Here is a 22437-nt window from a genome sequence, read left to right on the forward strand (position 1 = left end):
CACACACAAGAACACACAGAAAAACACATAATCAAACACACACTTTATATACACACACAACATTTTGTAGGCACACACTCCTTTTTATGCTCAACTTATTCCAGAAGAGAGAATTTTCTTTTTTCTCTCTGTTCTCACTCCATCTCTTTCTGTCTGACACACACACACACACACACACACATGCACACATATACACACACACACACACACACACACACACACACACACTCAGATATGCACGCCCGCAGTCAAAACATCAGCTTTTCGGTATGAAATAGAAGCATTACCCTTTTTACGGCTCTGACCCTGAACCAGTCTGACAAGGACGGACAGATACACATACACACGCTTACTCACACACAACATATACACAAAACAACAAATAAACCCAGCCAAGGACCCATCCCTTCCCATGGACACAAAAAAAAAGAGGATTTCGGTGGACTAAAAAAAAAGAGAAAGGTTGGGGAAAACAAAAAGCCTAAAGTAAAATCTAAAATTAAAATGCAAAAAAAAGAAGAAAAAGTTTTAGAAGCATTTTATGACAGTGCAGAGCTTTGATTAACACTTATTTAATGAAATAAGACTTGTTTCCTTTCCTGCTGTTGGTGCATTGAGTTAGTGCTGGTGGTATCCACGGTGACCGATGTTGGGTCCTCGTTTTGCTCACACAAACTCCACATGTTGTATTGATTAATGTATTATTATTATTACTATTATTACTATATATGGATTATTTTTGTTTTACTTTGACTCCATTGGAAGTCTCTCTATTGGAGGATGTGAGAAAGAATCTAGTGCTTATTTCTTCTCTTGGTCATTCTGGATGAGTTGTCCCGAAGATTAAATAAAGCAAACATTTTGGTAACGTTCTGATTCTTAACTTGGTCTGCATCTCTTATATTTGAAGAGGATGAAGTGAAACAGAGGGTCCATTACATAGTATTTTCATACAGAATTGCTTCTTACTCCATCACATTGTACCAATTGAGCTGAGAGGGCATGTAATGCACAGTCTTTTACACCTGTGACTAGTCAGATTGTAATGCCGACTCATGCATTTTATAAAAGGTTTTCGGAACAGACGTTCACTGTATGTACTCACATGTATTGAAGTAGTGTTCATTTTGGATTTGAAATGAGTTCATTGATGGTTTAACTTAAGACTTCATTGGAATTACCTAGTTTTCTGTATTAATTGGTCATAAAAATATCTTCATTTAAGTCACAAATATAGACAAATGCAAAGTGCTAAAGCTAATAACACACAAACAGTTTCTTTCATGTCTTTATCGTGCACACCAAATATTCAAAGTGCTGGTGGGAAAAGTAAGTAAACCCTTGAATTTAATAACTGGGCGAAACTCTTTTGGCAGTAATAATCTCAAGCCTTACAGAATTGTTCTTTGGATATCTGGTGTAGATGGCTCTTGAGGTAATTCCACATTGGTATAAGGTGATTTATTTATTTAGTATTCTGTAGTAGATTGACTGTGATGTTTAGGGTCATTGTCCTGCTGCATCATCCTACTGAGCTTCAGCTGGCAGGCAGCCACTTTGACATAATCCTGTAGGATATCTTGATAAACTTGGGAATTAATTTTTGGATTATGGCAATCTGTCCAGACCCAAAAACAGCAAAGAAGCTCCAAATCATGATGCTCCCTCCACCATCCTTCACTGCTGGGATGATATCATGTTGTTATGCAGTGCCCTTTTTTGTGTTATTAGTTTAAACAGATTGTGTTTGTTCTTTATTGTAACTTGAAGACCAGATTATATTTTAAGATCACTTCATACATTCTAAACAGTTTGCATACTTTCCTTGCCACTAAATATGGAAACTAAGCTGCAAAAGTCTTATGAATTCCTTGTTTTTGTGATGTCACAAAACTCCTATAGCAGTTTAGCCTGTTTAGGTAGCATACAGTTGCTCTCAAAATGAATCAACCCCCTCTGAGACCATAAGGATTTACCAATTCAAGCTTTTTTGAAGACCCAAAACATTTTAAATGATCTGTGTCAGCTGAATGACCTACTTAAATTGATAGTGAAAATGTGCAGTCATATTTTTGAGTAAAAGGACTTGTTTTTTTTCTTAATACAGCCATGTCATAATTATTCAACCCCTATTCACTATTGCTGTTTTAAATCACTGCTGGTTTGTAGGCTACAAAACTGTGCTACAACACAATTAAGCCTTTAATTTGCTTCAGCTGTGATGCATATATAACTCCCACCTATGCATGTGTTCAAGCTCAGCAGCAAACATGGACAAAAGCTGGAAAAAAAAGTTCTCATTGCACCAAAAAGGCAATAGCTACAACACGACATCCCCGACATTTATGGTTCCAAGAGACGTAATTGGAAGTATCATACATAAGTGTAGAACTCATGGTACAGCAAACCTACCTGGGTGTGAAAGAAACAGCAAAATTTCACCTAAAGGACATTTGAACAACTGAGGGGAAAAAAAACATTCTACTGCTGGAGATTTGCAGTATGACCTGATGAATACAGGTACAAAAGTATCAGTGTACTCGATAAGAAGTGCACAACAAAAGCAAGGACTTCACGCCCGGAAACCTCGCTGGATTCCACTCTTGACTAAAAAGCACATAAAAAGTCGACTTGAGTAAGAAGGAATTTGGACAGGCCTGTGGAATTCTGGGAGACAGCTTTATGGAGTGATGAAGCTAAATTAGAACTGTTTGGATCCATGGATCAGTGGCACTTGTTAAAAAAAGATTTTGAAAGATATAACACATTGTCCATCAACTGGAAGAACCATTTCTCCATGCAAAGTACGCTTTAAGCATGCAAATAGTTCTTTGAGTGTTTATGGTTCAATATAGAACCATTGTCTTTAATACAGAACCATCTTTAAGAGTGCATGTCTCATGTAAAAACAGCAGGGCTTATGACAGAAAGAACACCATGCAAATTTGCGAACATTTTTATTTGTAAGGTGACTGCAGAGAAGGAAAAGACTTGCATAATTACCTACATGATTACATGTGTGATGTCATGGTGGTCCTGGATGCTCTTTGGAATTCTGTGGAAGGTGGGCCTACACTCTTAAAAAAGATGGTTCCTCAATGGTTCTTCAGTCCTATATGGAACCATGAACAGTCAAAGAACCCTTTGAATGACTGAAGGGTTCTTTAGATTGATGGAGTATGTACTGTATCTTTTTGAAATGTGTTCTTCTATTGTTATGATGTCAGGCGTGTCACAATAGAAGAACCCTTTTCAAAAGGTTTTTTTTTCTTTACTAAAGAACCCTTGTAGAACCATCTTTTTAAAGAATGTACATTATATTTCTTCTTTATTTTCTCTTCTGAGATTATACCGACACCTTCAAGCTCAGCTGGTAGCAAAGCTTCGAAAGAGTTGAAAAATGCATCTTGTATAAATGCAGAACTATTTCCTTAAAACAGTGATTTCATGTTTGGTTTCACTTACTGGTTTTTAAATTAGCATTGTGCATTGTAAAAAAAAATCATTCATACTAGTAAAAAAAATCGTTCTATTGAAATGAATTGGGACAAGACATGAATTTTCACTAGTGTGAACTGAAATCGTACATGCCAGATTATTATTCCAACTAATAAAAGTTCATTTTTGAGTTCTTTTTATAGCATTAATGTCATTTTAATTTGAATTTCTGATATCAAGAAAATATGAAAATTATGAAATTAAAATCTAGAACGCCTGTCCCTAAATATACACAGTGCTGGAATAATTTGATTCTTATCCGTGAAAATTTCATTGAGAAAATTCAGCCGTTCCTCTGTGAACCGAAGGATGAATCGCCTCCCGTCCGCTAGAGGGCGACCTACGGAAGCGAGACTGCTGGGTAAAGACCGAAGGCGACGGCTGCTGTTCATTCATTGAAAGCTGTCAATGGGACTGTGGAGGCTGATAAACACTGAAAACTGAAGTGAAATTATGCATTTAAGTCATATTCAGGATTTATGCAACATATATTTGTTTTGGCTGCACTCTGTGACTGTTTTCCGCCGCTGAGAGGAAGAAAATAAGGATGAAAATGTGGGTAAACAGAATCACATACAGACAAAGTTAGTAAGTCACAGACCGAATACCCGACCTGTGCACAGTGAGGCTGATGGAGTAACGCTGATCTTAATGTTATGCTAAACTGTGATTAATTCCTCAGCTGTTCAGCTGGTTGATGTGTTGAGTTTTGATTATGAGAAGCTGTAACTGCCTGACAAATTCGCATGACTGCTAGCTAACTAGCTAACCTGCAGCTCTCGTTTTGAAACGAGGCTGAAGTCAGATGACTGGAATTTTTCCGTTCCACCTTAAATGGTGCAGCAGTTACATTCTGGCGCCTCACAATTTAAGGTGGAACGGGAAAATTCGAACAGGAACCGCTATCAGCCTCCTCCTTTAGAGTGAATTCGCCGAGAACAGAAGCGTTGAGTCCAGTATTACCGTGTATACCTCAGTGTAGTAGCCAGTGCACTGATGGTGAGAGAGGTTTAAAGCTAAATGTTACTGCTTGCGTTAGCAGAGTCCATAATTACCTTATTAGGAAATGGAGAGTAAAACCTCCACCCAGGCTGTTTGCAGACAGCGCCGTCTGGCGGTCATGTTTCCAAATTGCTGAGACCGTTAGTTCATCCCTAACGAAGAGTTAAAGCAACAAACAGTCAAAAGGTTGGACACCTGATTCGTTGTATGTTTCTCCTAAAAACATTCTGATCTACTGTCTTCTGCGAAAGTGCTTGAAAAGTTGTTTATTAATATTTTTATGAAAGATAATTCCTTACAATAATTATCAGCATTGGACTGGTGTTTAGAATTGGCTGATATTCCAAGCCGTATTTGATCACATATTTATTGTACTCCAGAAGAGCACAATGTTTAGGTGACGCAGGGCTGCTGCATTAAAACATCTGCATTTTATTTGTTATATTTCTTTGTAGTGCTTATCCGAGTAGTTGTAGTCTTAATATCGGATCATTTGTGCCAGTAAATGTTCTTGGCCTATTTCCCAAACCAACATTAAGGCTAAGCATAGACTTAAAAGAATGCTAATTCACCATTGTCACTGCAGTTTAGTCCAAGACTAGGCTTAAACCACATCAGAGAAACCGGTCCTAAGCTTAAATGTCTTCACTCTTGCCCAGCTCAGTTTGTTCATACTAGAGGCTGCTCGTGTGCATGTCACCGATGTTCTTATTGGTGTGGTGGATGAAGCTTCACCCCTCTAATACTTTCTCACCACACTCTTCACCACTTGTGAGATCATTTGCTGCTAAAAAAAAGTCTTAAGTGAGAACTGCAGATCCCGTACCAGACTATCATTGTTTTAATCTAAGCTATTTTAGGAAATTAGAAATGCTTGATCTGATCTCAGATCAGTAGGGAAGTAAGATTTACACCATCTCTTAGTGCTCATATCTCGTTTCCTGATTCTCTTCTGGGTGTGAGAGTGGAACACGTTCAGTACTGTTGGTGTCTGTCTGTGTGTGTCCGCGCATCACAGTAGGTAAGACCAGGTGTTTATTCTCTGTTTAATGGTTGCACTCAATTTTAATGCTTTTACATTTTTGTGAGATTCATCTTTAATTGATGAATTTGGCTTGTTACAAAATGTAACATGGCACTGGAACAGACTGTATGTATTCCACGTTCAAACACATACAATGGGCTGATTATCATTGCACCACACAAAACCAGTCTGGACTTTAAAACAGAAGTGGAACGTGTGTGTTGTGAAGTTTTAGTCATGTTATTTTTTATTTTCTTGATTAACTGTGTTAATCTAGGAGTGATACAATGATCAGCTGCTTTGTCATTTAATTACATGCAACTATTTAAAGGGGAGGTCTGCTTTCCGTTTTCAAAATTAGAGCAGCAGGATGTAAACAAAGTTATTCAGAGTGTTTTGATGTGAAATATTCTAGAGAAATTTTCAGAGTCAGAACTGTTTGCAGTGGTGGTGATAGGAACCAGACGTCTGAAGAGCTCTAAAAGCTACGTAACAGAAAGCTGGTACGTGAAATGGTTATGAACACGCTGCCTGATGGCTGACACATTGCTTTATGATAGTTTTGAGAAGATTTTGGCCTAAAACCTATGTTTAAAATACATACATAGTGGAGTGGTACATGTAGGTGTTCTAAAGCAAAGTAGCTCCCAAAGAAAACTTATTTTTTCAGATTTATGACTATTTTACCATTATAAGCATGACGTAAAAACTCAGAAATCATGTGAAGGTTCACGGGTTGTATAGTTAAATTTCCCTTGCAGATGTCATGACCCCTGGTTTGTGTCATATATAAAAAAGTAAGAAGACACACGTAGGTTAACTGGCCATTTTATATAGTAAATAAAGCTATAGCGCTATATTTATGTTGTAGACATTGCGACTCCTGGGGTCTGTCTCACAACAAATTCTTGCTGTTCTGTTTTACTGTCATAAATGCACTACACATGACGCATTTAGATAGTATGAATTATAAAAAAAGAAAAGAAAGCTGCTCATATTTCAGTTGGGCTCATTGTCATAAATGTGCCTAAGGATTAATCGTAGCTAGAGTATCTCACTTCGCTGGGCTGACCCATGAGGTTACGAAAACATTTAGGAGCATAATGTTTGCAAGATTTCTTATTCTTAAGAAGTTATTTGAAGAATAACAGTTTTTATAACTTCGTTCTTAAGAATGAAGTTAAAAAACAATTCGCATTTAAGAAGTTTTTCTTTCTTAAGACACTTTGTGAATCCGGCCTCAGGTTCCTATTACTACTGTTCACTCGTTTTCTCTACAGAGTACCAGTTAACGTACAATTTTGAAAAAATGGTGGAATTCCCCTTAATTACAAATGTCTTTACACTTTTTAAAATTGTTTTCCACTTAAAATATATATATATAAAAAAAAAAGATTCTATGGAAATTTGATGGGATTTCAGACACCATTATCATGCAGCTCTCCGCGTATCATCCAGTGTGCTGCAAGTGCTCAGCTGGGAAAGTTTTTTATTGACTTTTATGGTCATTTTGGTGGTGAAAAAAAAGAAATTCAGTCCGGGTCAGAAAAGCAAGAGATACTGTGAGCTACATGCATTAAACAAGTATTCAGTTTTGGACGTGTAGCCTAGCCACACTGCACAACAGCAGCAAACTTCACAGTGACATGGCTGATCTTTCAAATACTGGTCTGTGTGCTGTGTCGTCAGCTCTGTGGTCAGGAGCTGTTAAACTGTGTAAGAAGCGCCTCGAACTATCAGAAGAAGACTTGCTTCATACCCTGACCTTCTGTGGTCTCCATGATCATGAAAAAGGAACACAAAGTTACAGCAGATCAGTTTACAAAAGCAGGTCATGCAAAAAGGTGTTTTCCTCAGTACTTCAGAAGATGTTATTGTAGTTATTTAATAGATGTTTTCACTTCACATTTAGTCATATGCAGAATTTGGTTGCTCCTGGTCAAATTACATGTATTGTTGTTTTTCTAGGGGAACATATGTACACATCCCCTACAGAGAACACACTTCTGCACACATTTGCTGTTTTTATTTATATATTTTTTGTGGCTTGCACAAAATGTATCACACACTTAATGTTTTTTTTTGTCAGTGTCTTAAGTTCAGCAGATAAATAGAAATTGTGCAATAAAATGTGCAGAAAAGTGTCATATTTAAGTGTGTTCTCTGTAGAGGATGTTTATTTATTTTCACTTAGAAAATCAACAAAACATAATTTGACCAAGGTGTCCAAACTTTTGCATACGACTGTACGTTGATAGGATATTCTGTTGTTGTATGTTGGTGTTGGAGCAGTCCAGTAGTGTTACAGCATGAGGTTCAGTCTGTCCTGCATTACTGCATGTCTTATGCAACACTTTTCCAAAGCATGGTTGCCTCACTCACCTGCTCAGAATGAGTCTTGATTTGAGAAAGCTGCAGAGTGCCTTGTGACACTCGCTGTTGAGACGAATAGCATTTCTAACAGAACTCTGGCAGCAATGTTTCCTAACAGTGTGGAACCCCACCAGTGCAGTCCAACACTGTAGTCTCCTAATCACTAAGAGGTGTACCTTACAGGTGTAATGAGTCATTCTTTTTCTCAAAGTATGATTTAGAATAGCATTGATCGTAAAAGAGCGGAACATTTGAATTTCTGCATTGGTTAAAAGTCAGTGCTCACAGTTTCACAGTTCTGAAAAGCCTGCGCTCCGTATATGAACGATCTGTACATAACACTGATACACAAGGTTGTGAAGTTGGCTAAAAGTGCCGCTGTTCAACTGTGCCAGATAGATGTCTTGCTTTCATTTAGATTGCATGAATTTGCAGAGGTGACGATGAAGAATGGAGCAGGATGTGCTGCACTGAACCCAAACGAAGCTCTCTATTTGGAAAAACACACGGAGCGCAGGCTATACTGAACTTGAACTCAGAAAACACAGCAGCTCAGGGCCTCAGTGCCTCTGTAGCACAGCCACAGTATCATTACTGTGAGAGACTGTAAATATTTTCCATTCTCTGAAATATGTAGGCCTTTTTTTTTATTTTTTTTACACAACCCGCCATATTATCTCACGGGCCCCAGGTTGAGAATCATAGTAGACACTGCAGATGTTTTCTATGTTTTTTTGATCATCTCATATTTTTATACCCGATATTTTTACTTTCAGTGCGTTATAATATTTCTTAAAGAAGCTTGAATCTCTGAATCAAATTGCTAAATCTAATCGCAGTTTAGTGTATCAAATTGAATTAAATCATTCTTTATTTTCATTTTCAAAAAATGCTTTTGAATCGAGTCGAAAATCAAACAATTTTGTATCAGATCTTTTTACTGTCAGTTCAATATTTACACTCCTCCTATTTCCTATGTTGGAAAATCCGGGGTACTATGCAAAACATTATTATAGTGATGAAAGTTTCTCATCGTGTAAACTAAGGTAACCCGTTACTGCTGCCCATCACTCTGAACTAGCAGTAACGTCCCATGAATGCATTATGGGTATTCCGTGAGTGCTGTCGCTTGTACATTACCTGTTGTGGGCATTGTGGGATTGTAAGAGTTCACTAATAGTGTGCTGTGTAGTAGACTTGGGCATTTTCATGCTATTTTCATTACAGTGTCAACAATCTTGACCAGCTGTATTATTTTAGCATTATTAATATGTTATTGAACTGTTAAACAGCAGCTTTGCCATTTAATTGATATTATAATTGAATAGAGTCCAGATTCAGACAGGCGCTCTCAAGCAGATATACTCTCAGCCCCAGTGATGTCATGTGCATGTGCACTCTCTGCCACAGTGGCAGAAGTGGCCCAGAGGCATATTAACATCTGGCTGCTTCTGCTCAGCAAGTTGAAAGGAATCTTAAAACAGTATCATAATCTTAGTTTTCTTTTTCTGTCTCAGTAATCATACCACTTAATCCATTTACCATACAGAACATGGCTAGAGAATTCCATTTTATGTTTTGTTCATTAGTTTCAACTGTAGCCTGTTTACTTTTTCTGCTAATAAACCCGACATAATGTCTTATTATCGTGGTAGGTTTTGTTTTGTACGTTACCATATTATTTAATTCCATTATTATCAGTGTGATGAAGGTAAAATCTGTTCAGTGTACGCGGTTCGCTGTTTGCGTGCATTGACGTCATCAATAGGCTGGCGGTGCATGTCAAGCTGAAAGTGCATGTCTACAGCCAGACACAAGCATGTTTAACAGTGTGAAAGGAAGCTGTCTACAAGTCAATCAGCCATTATCAGTGTTCACTAAAAACAGCAAATACAGATGTGAGTGTTTAAGATGGGACGTGTTTACATAGTAATACTAACGTGTCATGTTAGGCTTTAACAGCAGTCACTGATTCTCATGGTCTTAATTTTCACTTTCACTCCGATAGGCCTCTAACAGTGGTCATCAGTTATTATTGATTAATTAAAATACAGCTGTCCAGTGACAGGCTCATTTTCTTTATTCATTATTCACTATTGTATATTCATTGTCCTTCTTTATTCTGTATTCATATTGCTATTGCTGTGTTATTGGTTTGCTATCTGGTGTTGGCCAGAGGACGGTGGGTTCAGCTTTTGAGTCTTGGTTCAGCTCAAGATTTCTTACTTTTGTTCTTAGGGAGTTTTTTCCTGCCAATGTAGCCCTTGTCTTGCTTATGTGGGGCCTGGACCCGCATTTTCTGCAAAGCTGTTCTGTGACAACACTTTTCATAAAAAGCACTATCCAAATAAATTTAAATTTAATTGAATTGAAAGAAGTGGTTCTCAGGCAGTGGAGAAAGTTTCTTTGAAAAATATACGAAAAGTATGCTCAAAGCATTTGATTGCAGTGACCGCTGTACTTTGTATGTCTTGCTGAAGTGACAATTATGATGATTAGCATTCATTATATTTATATTATGAAACATAATACCATCTACCAGGACATAGCCTAAGTTTCATTGAACTTTGACCCCTGTGTTGACTCCTGCCCGTGGCGTGTGTGCAGGTGTGACAGTGACACAAGTGCTCCAACCATCCGTATCGTCCCTCTCCACGAGCGCTGGGACCTGTTGGAAGCTTGCGCGGAGCTCCTGAACACACAGTGGCAGCGCAGCATGGGAGCAAGGCTGCACAGCCTCCGCCAGTCGAGTAACAACTACCCTGTGAATCTCCTCCTGCTAGAGGACGAGAAGCTGATTGGTCAAGCCCGCGTGTCGCGAGTGCTGGGCAGCAGGAGTCTGTTTGTGGAGTCTGTGGTGGTACAACCACAGTTGAGGGGGAAGGGGTACGGGCGGGCTCTGATGGAGGGTGTAGAACGTTACGCTCAAGGCAGGGGCTGCACCCGCCTCTGCCTCACCACCCATGACAAGCAGCACTTCTATGCCCACATGGGCTTCGTCCCGTCTCGGCCCGTCCAAAACGTGGGCACACTTGCCTCCTTAATGCCCGTGGAGCTACTGCACAAGTTCTGCAGGACACCCGAGAACGAGGGAGCTGGACAGAGGGAGAAAAAAAGGAGAGATGAGGCTGGCACAACACCTAAAGTTCCTCCTCCACCTCCTGCCCCTCCTCTTCCACCTCCTCCTCCACTCGTCCCACCTCTTCTGTCAAAATCTCCCTCGTTTCCTGCCTCAAGTCCCCACCTGTCCTCTTCTCTTTCTCCTTCCCTTTTTTCACCTCCTCCACCTCCTCTCTCTTGTCCTCTCCCTCTCTCCTCTCCTCCTTCTGTTTCCCCACCTGTTCTGCCTCCTGCTCCTCCTCCCCCCACCTCCTCATGGACCCCCGTTGATCAGACGTTGGAGCAGACACCATACACGGATATCCGAGGACTGCCCGTCTTCTGGATGCACAAGGACATCTGATACGGTCATTACCCCAGCCCAAAGATTAAACGTCTCTCAAGTTTTGAACTCTTTCATGTCTCAGGGTATTTTTTCATAGGAGCCAAAATGGACTTCTTTAATTTATCTGTACAGATTCAATCAGAACACTGAAACAACCTGAATGTGCCTTAAAAACAAACAAAAAATATTTTCAGATATTTTATTCAAACACTTTGGATTTACTGTAATCATGTTGACTCTGAATCACATATCACTGCGGCTGTTTGCCTAATTTTTGTTTTAATTAAAATAGTACTAACTGTTCTCGTGTGTCTTGTCGTAGAGTCTTCGTTTCTTTTCACTTCCTATCTGTTTAAAGGGATGAGGGGGTGGAAAATGGCATGTGAAAAAAAAAAAAAACATACATAAACGTACATAAAACCTCAACAGTGTTAAAAGTGGACCTAATGGGGGAAAAATAAAATTTAAGATAAATGTAAGATATGGCCACCCCTTCCAGAAAAAACACAGAAATAAACATGAATAAACACATGGTTTTTGCAAACTTCATATGTTAGAAAATGTGATCCCATGTGAAAACATTCATATGGAAAACACGTGATCACTTGTTTTTGCACACTTCACATGTGAATTATATGTGACTTTTCTGTAAGGGTTTAAAGGATGAGGCTGGAATCCTGGGTGCTCCCTAAACACAGACTGTTTTTGTTACTGTACTTTTAAGGCTGATATATGTAAATGACCTCTTCTGATTGGCTGCCATGTATTGTGCCTCATTCCAAAGCAGTCCAGTCTAAAACACTCCTTATAATTTTAGTGTGAACAGGCGGGGCTAAATTACTGTAGAATTAAAAGGTAAATGTATCAGTATGTAATGAATTGGTTCTCATGACATCATAAAAAGTTCAAAAAACGGCTGATGATCAGTTTAGTTTCAATATGTGGCCTGAATGGACTGTGGAGTGAACTTTTCACTCACACTATATGTCACAGTATGTTGTTTTTTTTTTTGTTTGTTTTTTTTTCAGACATCTGATCATTTGGAAGAGACAAAAAAGAACCAGTAGTGCTACATTTAAAAAAAATACCATCAAAAAATGTTTTTATTCAATATTTTGATGCACTAAATCCAGTTAAATAGGACAGTAATAATTGCTGTCTTTATAATGAAATATGTAGTTTGTCAGTGTTCTAAAAGTAAAGTATATAAACAAAAATAAACGTTTTTAGAAATAAATTAAGTCAGTGGTACTGATCCTCACATAGAGACAAATCACTGTATCATTTTACACTGATATTAATTTGGTTGGATGTTTAAATAAAGCCCTGTCCAGGGTGTTTCCTGCTTTCTGCCCGATGACCTCTGGGATAGGCTCCAGCAGCCCCTGTGACCAAGAGAGATAAGCAGCTTAGATAATGTGTGTGTGTGTGTGTGCGTGCGTGCGTGCGTGCGTGCGTGTGTGTGTTTTAATAAAAACATTAAATTCAAATGCACAGTAATCAACTGACTTGCAAGAGAAAAATCGTGTAGCCTTTGTTGAGCACTTTAAAGGTTTAAATTGAGTAAAAGTACAAATATTTCACTTCACTAATACTTGAGCAAAGTACAAATCCTCCAATAATACCTAAATATAGATATAAATACAATTACTCAAGTGATTGTGCCCTGACTTCCAGCTAGATCACGCATTTTACTTTGAATTCAAAGCTGATTTCTTATCTGAGACTATATTAATGCTTTTTCTAGTAATATTATATTACAGTGATGCTGTAATGACTCATGTTCTGAACATTACATTCTGAAATATTTTGAATGAATTTCAACACAGTGAATATTAAACTTTGTCATATTTTAATTAAGTGGCTACTTACTGAGTGCTTTCAATTCAGAAGTAATCATGTCCATACTTTACTCCCTGTGAAGGCTCTGCCCTCCTCACTGAAAACTTGGAAGTGTTACAAGGCACTGATTTACTATGTGCCCCATTTATTTTCTGTTGTTGCAGAATTGATGACACCTTTAAGTAAACAATTGTTTACTTAATTATCATGTTAATGTGATTTGTACTATAAGAGTAATTTATATATATGAGTTATTAACTCAGTAGAAAAGTTAATAAATTCCTAGGTGAACTCACAATGTTTTTCCTGTGGGTAATAAAACTGCAAAGAATTGAAAAAAGTAAAGAAAAAAGTGTTCTTTGATTGGTTCATCAGTGATGTCTGTTTAGGACTGCCCTCATAACAAGCCTTTGGAAAGGTGCTACAAGATTCCTACAGTAAGAAACCCATTAAAGATGTTTCATTTATGGCATTTGGACTAGTGTGTAGTTCTCCTGTAAAGTTGTCATTGCAGAGATACAAAGTTTTCTTCCGACAGCAGCGATATGATGAATATCTAAAAAACTACTTTAAACGTGCATTTTGTCTGTACTTTTTGCTATAAGACATGAAATTGAAACTTTGCTTGTCCTGCAGGAGGAGCCATCATGTTTTTGGGGTCAATCACCCTCCTGACCTTCAGCATGTTTCTCAGCAGCCCTGTTGCAGGGCTGGGGTCAGTTGGGGGGCAGGGTTTCTCAGTGGTGTGGAACATGCCTACTGCAAGATGCGAGCGGCGTTTTGGCGTCTCACTGCCCCTACAGCAGTACGGCATCATGCACAACCCGGGACAGAGGTTTTTGGGTGAGAACATCAGCCTGTTTTATGAACGGCGTCTCGGCCTGTACCCCTACATCAACCGGCAGGGCGAGCAAGTGAATGGTGGAATCCCTCAGCTGGGCTTTTTGGAGGCTCACTTGTTGGTCAGTAAAGGACAGCTACAGGTCCTTATGAGGAGGAACTTCAGTGGACTGGCTGTGTTAGACTGGGAGGCGTGGCGACCTATGTGGAGCAGAAACTTTGGACACAAACGGGTCTATCGCAGGCTGTCTAAAGAGTTGGTGTGGCTAAAATATCCAGAGATGTCAGAGAGGAAAGTGACTTCAGTGGCCCGCATGGAATTTGAGCAAGCAGCAAAAGATTTTATGGAGGAAACGCTGCGGCTTGGCCTCCGTGAGTGCCCCAAGGGATTATGGGGGTTCTACGGTTTCCCCAGTTGCTATAACGATCATGGGGCAAAGCATGAGGGGTACACAGGGCAGTGCAAACCTGGAACTGAGTCGAAGAATGACAGACTGAAGTTTCTATGGCAATATTCCACTGCCTTGTACCCGAGTGTGTATGTGCGGCGCGTGTTGGCAGGAAACCCCAACACACGCCTGATGGTGAGACACCGCATACTTGAGGCACTACGAGTGGCATCCCAGCATGCACCTGGTTCTCCGCCACCTCCTGTTATGCCCTACGCAAGAGTGGCCTTCATACGAACTCTGAAGTTTCTAAAAAAGGTAACCACTCACGCTGTTCTGCACACAGTCTTGAAGAAATGTGATCCAATATGTTTATTTAATTCTAGTCAAAACAGCTGTTAAGTATAAGTAAGTTCTTAATTTTTCTGGAGATATTTCTGAGAAGATATAGGATATATTTCCATAAGAAATGGAAAGTCAAGCCAGTGCTGGTATCAAACGGAAAAGAAAAAGTGGCATCGTACCATTTCTAATTTTAGACCAAAAGGATCCAAGAAGACAATAGCTGTACTTTAGGAATTCAGAAACCCTTGAGAAGTGCTTTAGGAGATTTTGGACTACCTCAAGTTGGTGCTTTTGCTTCTCTTGGGGTCATTATGTAACTGAAGTGTGTGTTTTTTTGTGTGTGTCACTGCAGACGGACCTGGATTTCACAATTGGAGAAAGTGCTGCTTTAGGTGCTGCTGGAGTGGTGCTGTGGGGCAATCTGGCTTTCGCCAAATCCAAGGTAAGAGAGAGACCCCTCTACCAAATTCATTCAAAGTCAGAGTAAAAACACATTTCATACTTTTCACTGACTTTAGACTAAAGTTCTTTTGCCTTGACCCTGTAACTTAATTATGTTTATTTTGCTAAAAGAAATGATTGAGCATTCTATTTCGTCACTACCCAAACAATCATAACACAACCGAAACTTAACCAAATGCTTGAGTATTGATTGTTTCTGTAATGATAATTTTAACTAATTTTTTCTTCTGCATTCTGTTTTTTTTATTTTGTAATGTTCAACAATGGCAACATAGTACAGTATAAACTAATATAAAACAGTTTGGTTTCTTACACCCTTTTCCTTAAAGACCCGTGCTTGTCTCTCTACTCCACTCAGAGCAATATAATAAAACAGTGATAATAAACATAAGTACAAAAACAGATGGTAGATAAATAAGGTACCTTGGTGGATAGAAAATAAAATTGACAAAACTTGCAAAATTACATACACATATATATATATATATATACATACATACATACACATACATACACAGTACCAAACCCTATTAATAATAATGTTAGTAATTAACTCCATTATAGTATCATTAATACACCATTTGTACATCAGTCACATTATTTTTATTATTATTCTTTTATTTATCTGTTCATTCATCTTCTTTTTTTAAATAGTCATCCTGAAGGGACCTAAGTCAATCTTGCCTCAACCCTCAAATTATATCCCTGACACCAGGGCGGTAGCTGGAGCATCGCATAGGAATCATATGATGTATTATAAAGAAAGAGGTCAGATGTCTCTCACTCAAATGTTTGTAAACCTTCAAAGTATGTTATAAAAGGTAACCAAGTGTCAAAAAACTTATCTTTTGAGCCTCTTATTGTGAACTTAATCTTTTCCATTTGAATGTGAGCCATAACTTCATTGATCCATCTGTTATGTGTGGGAGGGGTAGACCCCTTCCAGTTCAAAAGAATTAGGCGTCTCGCTAGCAGGGTGGAGAAGGCAATAACATGACACTTGTCTTTAGTTAGAGATGATCCTTCAGGTCGTGTGCCAAATAAAGCCAGTAGGGGATGTGGTTTAATTACGACATTGTAGATGTCATTAAAAGACTTAAATATACTCCTCCAGAACTCCTCCAGTCTAGGGCACGACCAAAACATATGGGCTAAGGTGGCTGGCGTATGTTTCCATCTATTACATGCCGAGCTGATATTAGGAAATATTTTAGCCAATTTGAAATTAGTGAAATGGAGCCTGTGGAGTATTTTAAATTGTATCAACCCGTGTCTTGCACAAGGGGATGATGAATGCACCTGGTGAAGAATGCCCTCCCATTCAGCATCTGAAAAATCTATAGCCAAATCCTGCTGCCACGCAACCCTAAGATGCTCTAACATCTGAGGATTTATAGAGCTAAGAGTAAAATATATATGGGAGATAGTGCCACGTTTATTTGGATTTAAGCTCAACAATGTATCAACTATTGACAATGGAGGTAAACTAGGGAAGGAGCTAAATGCTTTTTGAGTAAAGCTCCTTATTTGAAGATACCTGAAAAAGTGGCTTCTCGGTAGCTTAAATCTTTGCGAAAGTTCGGCGAAAGATAGGAATAAGTTATCTGAAAACAAATCTTTTAAGCTTCTAATTCCATTCTTGTACCACATGCGAAAAGCTGAGTCAGAATAGGAAGGTAGGAACAAGTAGTTTGACACAATAGGACTCAAAACTGAAACCGATTGTAACCCAAAGTGTTTCCGGAATTGGGACCAAATTTTTAAGGTATGGGTGACTACAGGATTAAGGAAACGAAGAGAAGTACCTCCAGTTGTGGGGAGAGAAGAGCATACCAGAGAGCTTAAAGAAAATTGGCTGCAAGACCTCTCTGCCCGCACCCACATTGGAATATAAGGGGAGACATCCAAAAAGCTATCTTTTGAATATTGCATGACCAGTAGTGAAATAAGAAATTTGGCAGTGCCATCCCACCCTGCCGCCTTGGCCTCTGTAAAAAGGTTTTCTTAATACGGCAACCTTTATTCCCCCACAGGAATGCAGTAACCAATTTATCTACATTGTTAAAGAAACTTTTTCTAATAAAAACAGGGATATTGGAAAATAAGTATAGAAAACGGGGTAGAATTGTCATTTTAACTAAATTAACTCGCCCTACTAAAGAGAGTGGTAGTGCGGACCATCTAATAAAATCTTTCTTGGTACGATCATAGAGGGGGACAAAGTTAGAGTCAAAGAGAGCATCGAGGGAGCGTGCGACTGTTATGCCCAGATATTTAAATCCTCTGTACTTTAGCTTAAAAGGCACGATAGAAGAGGGTAATACATTAGTTAGTGAGTTGATAGGGAAATACTCGCTTTTTTGTAAGTTTAGTTTGTAGCCAGAGAATTTCCCAAAGTTCTCCAAGATAGAGAGAATATGGGGGACTGATGACAGGGGATTTGAGACATAAAGAAGGAGGTCGTCAGCGTACAGCGAGACCTTGTACTCAATATCCTTACGGCGAATACCTTTGAAGTCAGAACATTGTCGCAGAGCCACGGCCAATGGTTCTATAGCTATAGTGAACAACAAAGCAGATAGGGGGCATCCTTGCCTCATGCCTCGTTCTAAGTGGATATACTGCGAACAGAAGTTGTTAGTACATACAGATGCTACCGGGGACGTATATAACAATTTGATCCAAGAAATAAACTTAGGAGGGAAACCAAACTTTTCAAGAGTAAGGAAGAGATAAGGCCATTCCACTCTATCAAAAGCCTTTTCCGCGTCTAAAGAAACTATTATTTCTTGCGCTTCCAAAGGAGATTCTGTATAAATTACATTAAATAAGCGCCTCAAATTACTGAAAGAGTTGCGTCCCCGTATAAAGCCCGTTTGATCCATCCAGATAATTGAGGGTAAAACGATTTCAAGTCTCAATGCAATAATTTTAACTAATTTTGAGCGGAACTCAGAAACACTAGCCAATACATGAGTAGAAAACGTGGCTTTGAACAGTTGTTGAGATGTAAAATCATACTTTTTTTCATGGAAACACAGAAAAGTTTTCTTAATTGCAGAAAATATGTGTTCCAGTAGTGACAGTTCTTAATGTTACAGACTGATTTTCAGACTTTGGGACACATTCACTGCGAAATAATGGAATCTAACTGCTCACCATGTGGCCATGAGGGACAGGGATGCAGTCTCACGTCCTGCTCTAAAATGCAGGGGTGTGGCTAAAATAAGGCTCTGCCTATGGACTAAAACATTTCAGTAGTGACATGAAAATGTGGGACAGCATTTTTCAGTAACGTTTTTTTTATTTAAAAATTAAACTCATGATAAATGTAAATCTTTCAACTTCAGTTTAAAAGAAATTTTAAAAATCTTTTGTTAAACAACATTGAAAAACAAAAAAAGGTAAATAATTATTTTTACAAGTTGAAATTGGGGGATTAGGGTTTTGGACAGACACCTCCCAACACAACATATCCTATAAATTATTATTTTGTATATATTTAGCTTATTACCATCTCAACTAATGTATTTAAAGTAGATCATAACATAACATAAGCCTTGTAAATATCTGAAGTTTAAATACTTAATTTACTTAACTAACTTATTAATATGTATTTAATACTTTATTTAATACTTAAAGTCTTAATAATTGTTATTTTAAATAGTTTTTTCTGCAGGACTACAGTTTGAATGAATTCGGTAGAGCTCTCTGTATGTGTCCGAAAATACCAAACGTTTTTGATTTTGCAGGTTTTTTTTTCTGGGAGGCAGTTTAGGATGAAATACATTGAAACACACACAGCACTTATGAACCTTTTACTATATAGGTCATACACAGGTATTCACACTCATCATTTTATATACAAAACGGTGGACAAATTAAAGTCCTGAATAAAGTATCATGGGCCACCACAAACCACTAGAACAGCTTCAGTGTTCCTTGGTACTGTCTCTGGAACTGAGGGATGAAATAACCGGAGGTCCAAACTCTCCTATAGATGTTCAGCTGGATTGAGATTAGTGACTGTGAAGGCCACAGCATATGATTTGCATCATTTACATACTCACCATTCAGTGACCCCTAATGCTCTGTAAATGGGGGTACTGTCATCCTGAAAGAGACCACTGCCATCAGCATAAAAATGTGTCATGGGATAAAGGTGATCTGTCAGAAAACTTTGTATTGATTTGCAGTGACCTCTAATGGCGCTTTTCCACCGATGGTGTGGCTTAACTCAACTCAACTCGACTCAACTCTGCTCGACTCTACTTACTTTTGGTACCAGCTACTTCATTTTTCACTGCACTTTACCCTCTCAGTGTAGCTGGTCATCATAGTGACGCCACATGAAACTGCCATGACGAGAAGAGAAAAACAGGAGGGTTTAAAAAATACTACATCAGAATTCAGACGACAAGACGATTCTGGTTCCTCAAAGGTGATGCAAGAGGGCACACTAACCTGGTAGCTAATGTTAGCATATGTGTTTAGGGTGATAGTGATGATTCTCTCCGACCAATCAGCAGTCTGCATTTTTTTCAAGTCACCTTTTGGTATCAGCTTAGCTCACTTAGAACCTCAATAGAGATGATACCAAAATTGGTACCAGGGGAAACCAAAAAAAGGCAAGTAGAGCTGAGTCGAGCTGAGGCGGTACCATGCGTCAGAAAAAGTGGCCTAAGTGGAAAAGTTGACACCCTTCTCTCAATTGAAGTTGCTATTGAGTTCATTAATACCAAGCACCAAACCACAAACCACTAGAACAGCTTCAGTGTTCCTTGGCACTGTCTCTGGTCTCTGGAACCGAGGGATGAAATAACTAAGGGGAAAAGTTGACACCCTTCACTCAGTTGAAGTTGCTATTGAGTTCATTAATACCAAAACCAAATAAATAACGCAGCAGCGCAACAGCCTCTGCAGTGACCTGACTGTTATCTACCATCACAACAAACAGTGAAGTCTGCACACCATCAGTGCTACTTTCGGTTCCAATGAAATGATGTCCAGCCGCACTGAACAGTGTTTTGCTCACTCACCCACACTAATTACTGTAAAGCCTATGCATAGTTATTCACACAATGTGTATGTGCATATGTGCAAATGTCACAATGTGTTTCACCCTAAATGGCCCCCCATATCTCTCTCTCTCTGTCTGTTACTCTCTTATTCTCTCTGTCTCTCTCTCTTCAGCGTCAATGTCTTCTTCTCAGGGACTATATAAACTCGGTTTTAGGGAAGTACGTGGATGCTCTGCGTCGGGGTGTGTCGCGCTGCAGTGAGAATGTGTGCCAAGCTAACGGTCGATGCGTTAGACGCGACCCTCACTCCGATCACCTGATCCCACAGCTGGACACCACGAGTGAATTTGACCCTGACTTAAGGTCAGCATTCAAATGTGTGTGTTATGAAGGGTGGAGCGGAGAGCACTGCGAGAAGACCACCACACACCTGAGTGAGGAGCAAGAAACAGCTGACCGGAATCACCAACAAACTCCAGCTGTTACTGTGATATAATATGATTGTTCATGATATTATACAGTGGCATGCAAAAGTTTGGGCACCCCGTTCAAAGTTTCTGTTACTGTGAAAAGCTAAGTGAGAAAAAGATGACCTGACTTCCAAAAGACATGAAGTTAAAGACACATTTCTTCAACATTTTAAGCAAGATTACTTTTTTATTTCCATCTTATACAGTTTCAAAATAACAAAAAAGAAAAAGGGCACAAAGCAAAAGTTTGGGCACAATGCATGGTCAGTACTTAAGTAACACCCTCTTCGGCAAGTATCACAGCTTGTAAATGCTTTTTGTACCCAGCTGAGAGTCTTTCAGTTCTTGTTTGGGGGATTTTCAGCAATTCTTCCTTGCAAAAGTCTTATAGTTCTGTGAGATTCTTGGGCTGTCTTGCATGCGCGGCTCTTTTTGAAATCTGTCAACATATTTTCGATGATGTTTAGGTCGGGTGGACTGTGAGGGCCATAGCAAAACCTTCAGCTTGAGGTAGTCTATTGTGGATGTTGAGGTGTGTTTAGGATCATTATCCTGTTGCCATCCTTTTTTCACCTTCAGCTTATTTACAGATGGTGTGATGTTTGCTTCCAGAATTTGCTAGTATTTTCCCCGTGCCACTGACTGATCCACCCCCGTAGAGAAGTGCTCCCTTAATGTAATTCTGCACCTTTTTTCTCCAAACATACCTTTGCTCATGGCAGCCAAAACGTTCATCTTAACTTCATCAGTCGGCAGGACTTGTTTCGAAATGCATAAGGCTTTTTTAGATAGTTCCTTTGCAAAGTTCTAATGCTGAATTTGGTGGTAAAGACACAGAAAAGATTTTCTTCTGATGACTCTTCCATGAGGGTCATATTTGTGCAGGTGTCTCTGCACAGTAGAACAGTGCACCACCACTCCAGAGTCTGCTAAATCTTCATTTTCATTTGAATTTCTCTGTGATCACACAAGCAGTTCTCTCGGAAAGTTTTCTTGGACTTCCAGACCTCAACTTGACCTCCACCATTCACGTTATTTGTCATTTCTTAATTACATTATGAACTGAGGAAACAGCTACCTAAAAATGATTTGCTATCCTCTTATAGCCTTCTCCTGCCTTGTGGGCATCAGTCTTTTTAATTTTAAGAGTGTTGGGCAGCTGCTGAGAAGAGCCCATGGCTGCTGATTGTTGGGACAAGGTTTGAGGAGTCACCTGGCCTTTCCTAACAATGATTGTGAATAAGCTATAGCCCTAGCAAGCTAATGAAATGGTAAAAGTTCTCAAAAGTATCAAATCTCATAAAGTGCCCAAACTTTTCCTGGTGCTCCTTTCCTTTTCAGTCTAAAATTGTACAAAACAAAAGTTAATGCACTAATCTTGCGTAAAAGGTTAAAAAGAATGTTTTATCTTTATGCCATTTGGAGATCAGTTCATCTTCTACTCACTTACCTATTCACAGTAACAGAAATTTTGACCAGGGAGACCCAAATTTTTGTTTGTCGCTGGACGTTATTATTAATCAAACTGATCACCTTTTAATAAATCATTTAGAGCATGAATATTTGTTTATCATTCTTTATTTATGCAAATCACTGGTTCGGTTCAAACACAGCATGGTCCTTATGTACATGTTTCATAAAATGTAGTCATTGAATAGGCAGTTAAGACCCCCCAGATGTATTTTACTCCACCTGCAGTGGGGTTCAAAAGTCTGAGACCACACTG

General features: G+C 38.9%; 2 protein-coding genes across 3 annotated transcripts; both read left to right on the forward strand.

Moving 5' to 3' along the window:
• Nucleotides 1-3875: 3875 nt before the first annotated feature.
• Nucleotides 3876-11610, forward strand: LOC118813669 (N-alpha-acetyltransferase 80). Its single transcript, XM_036579124.1, has 2 exons — nt 3876-4053; nt 10505-11610. The coding sequence occupies exons 1-2, from the start codon at nt 4046-4048 to the stop codon at nt 11358-11360; spliced, it is 864 nt and encodes a 287-aa protein (XP_036435017.1). The 5' UTR covers nt 3876-4045; the 3' UTR covers nt 11361-11610.
• On the forward strand, nt 5366-22157 carry hyal3 (hyaluronidase 3). 2 transcript variants are annotated; one of them, XM_036579122.1, is made up of 4 exons: nt 5366-5521; nt 13821-14731; nt 15111-15200; nt 20414-22157. In XM_036579122.1, exons 2-4 carry the CDS (start codon nt 13832-13834, stop codon nt 20735-20737), a joined length of 1314 nt encoding a protein of 437 aa, XP_036435015.1. In that variant the 5' UTR covers nt 5366-5521; nt 13821-13831; the 3' UTR covers nt 20738-22157. The 2 variants fall into 2 exon arrangements, with proteins under 2 accessions (XP_036435015.1, XP_036435016.1); XM_036579123.1 differs by having other exon boundaries at nt 5473-5517.
• The last annotated feature ends 280 nt before the right edge of the window (nt 22158-22437 follow it).

Source organism: Colossoma macropomum, unplaced genomic scaffold, assembly GCF_904425465.1.
Source record: "Colossoma macropomum unplaced genomic scaffold, Colossoma_macropomum, whole genome shotgun sequence".
NCBI lineage: Eukaryota > Metazoa > Chordata > Actinopteri > Characiformes > Serrasalmidae > Colossoma > Colossoma macropomum.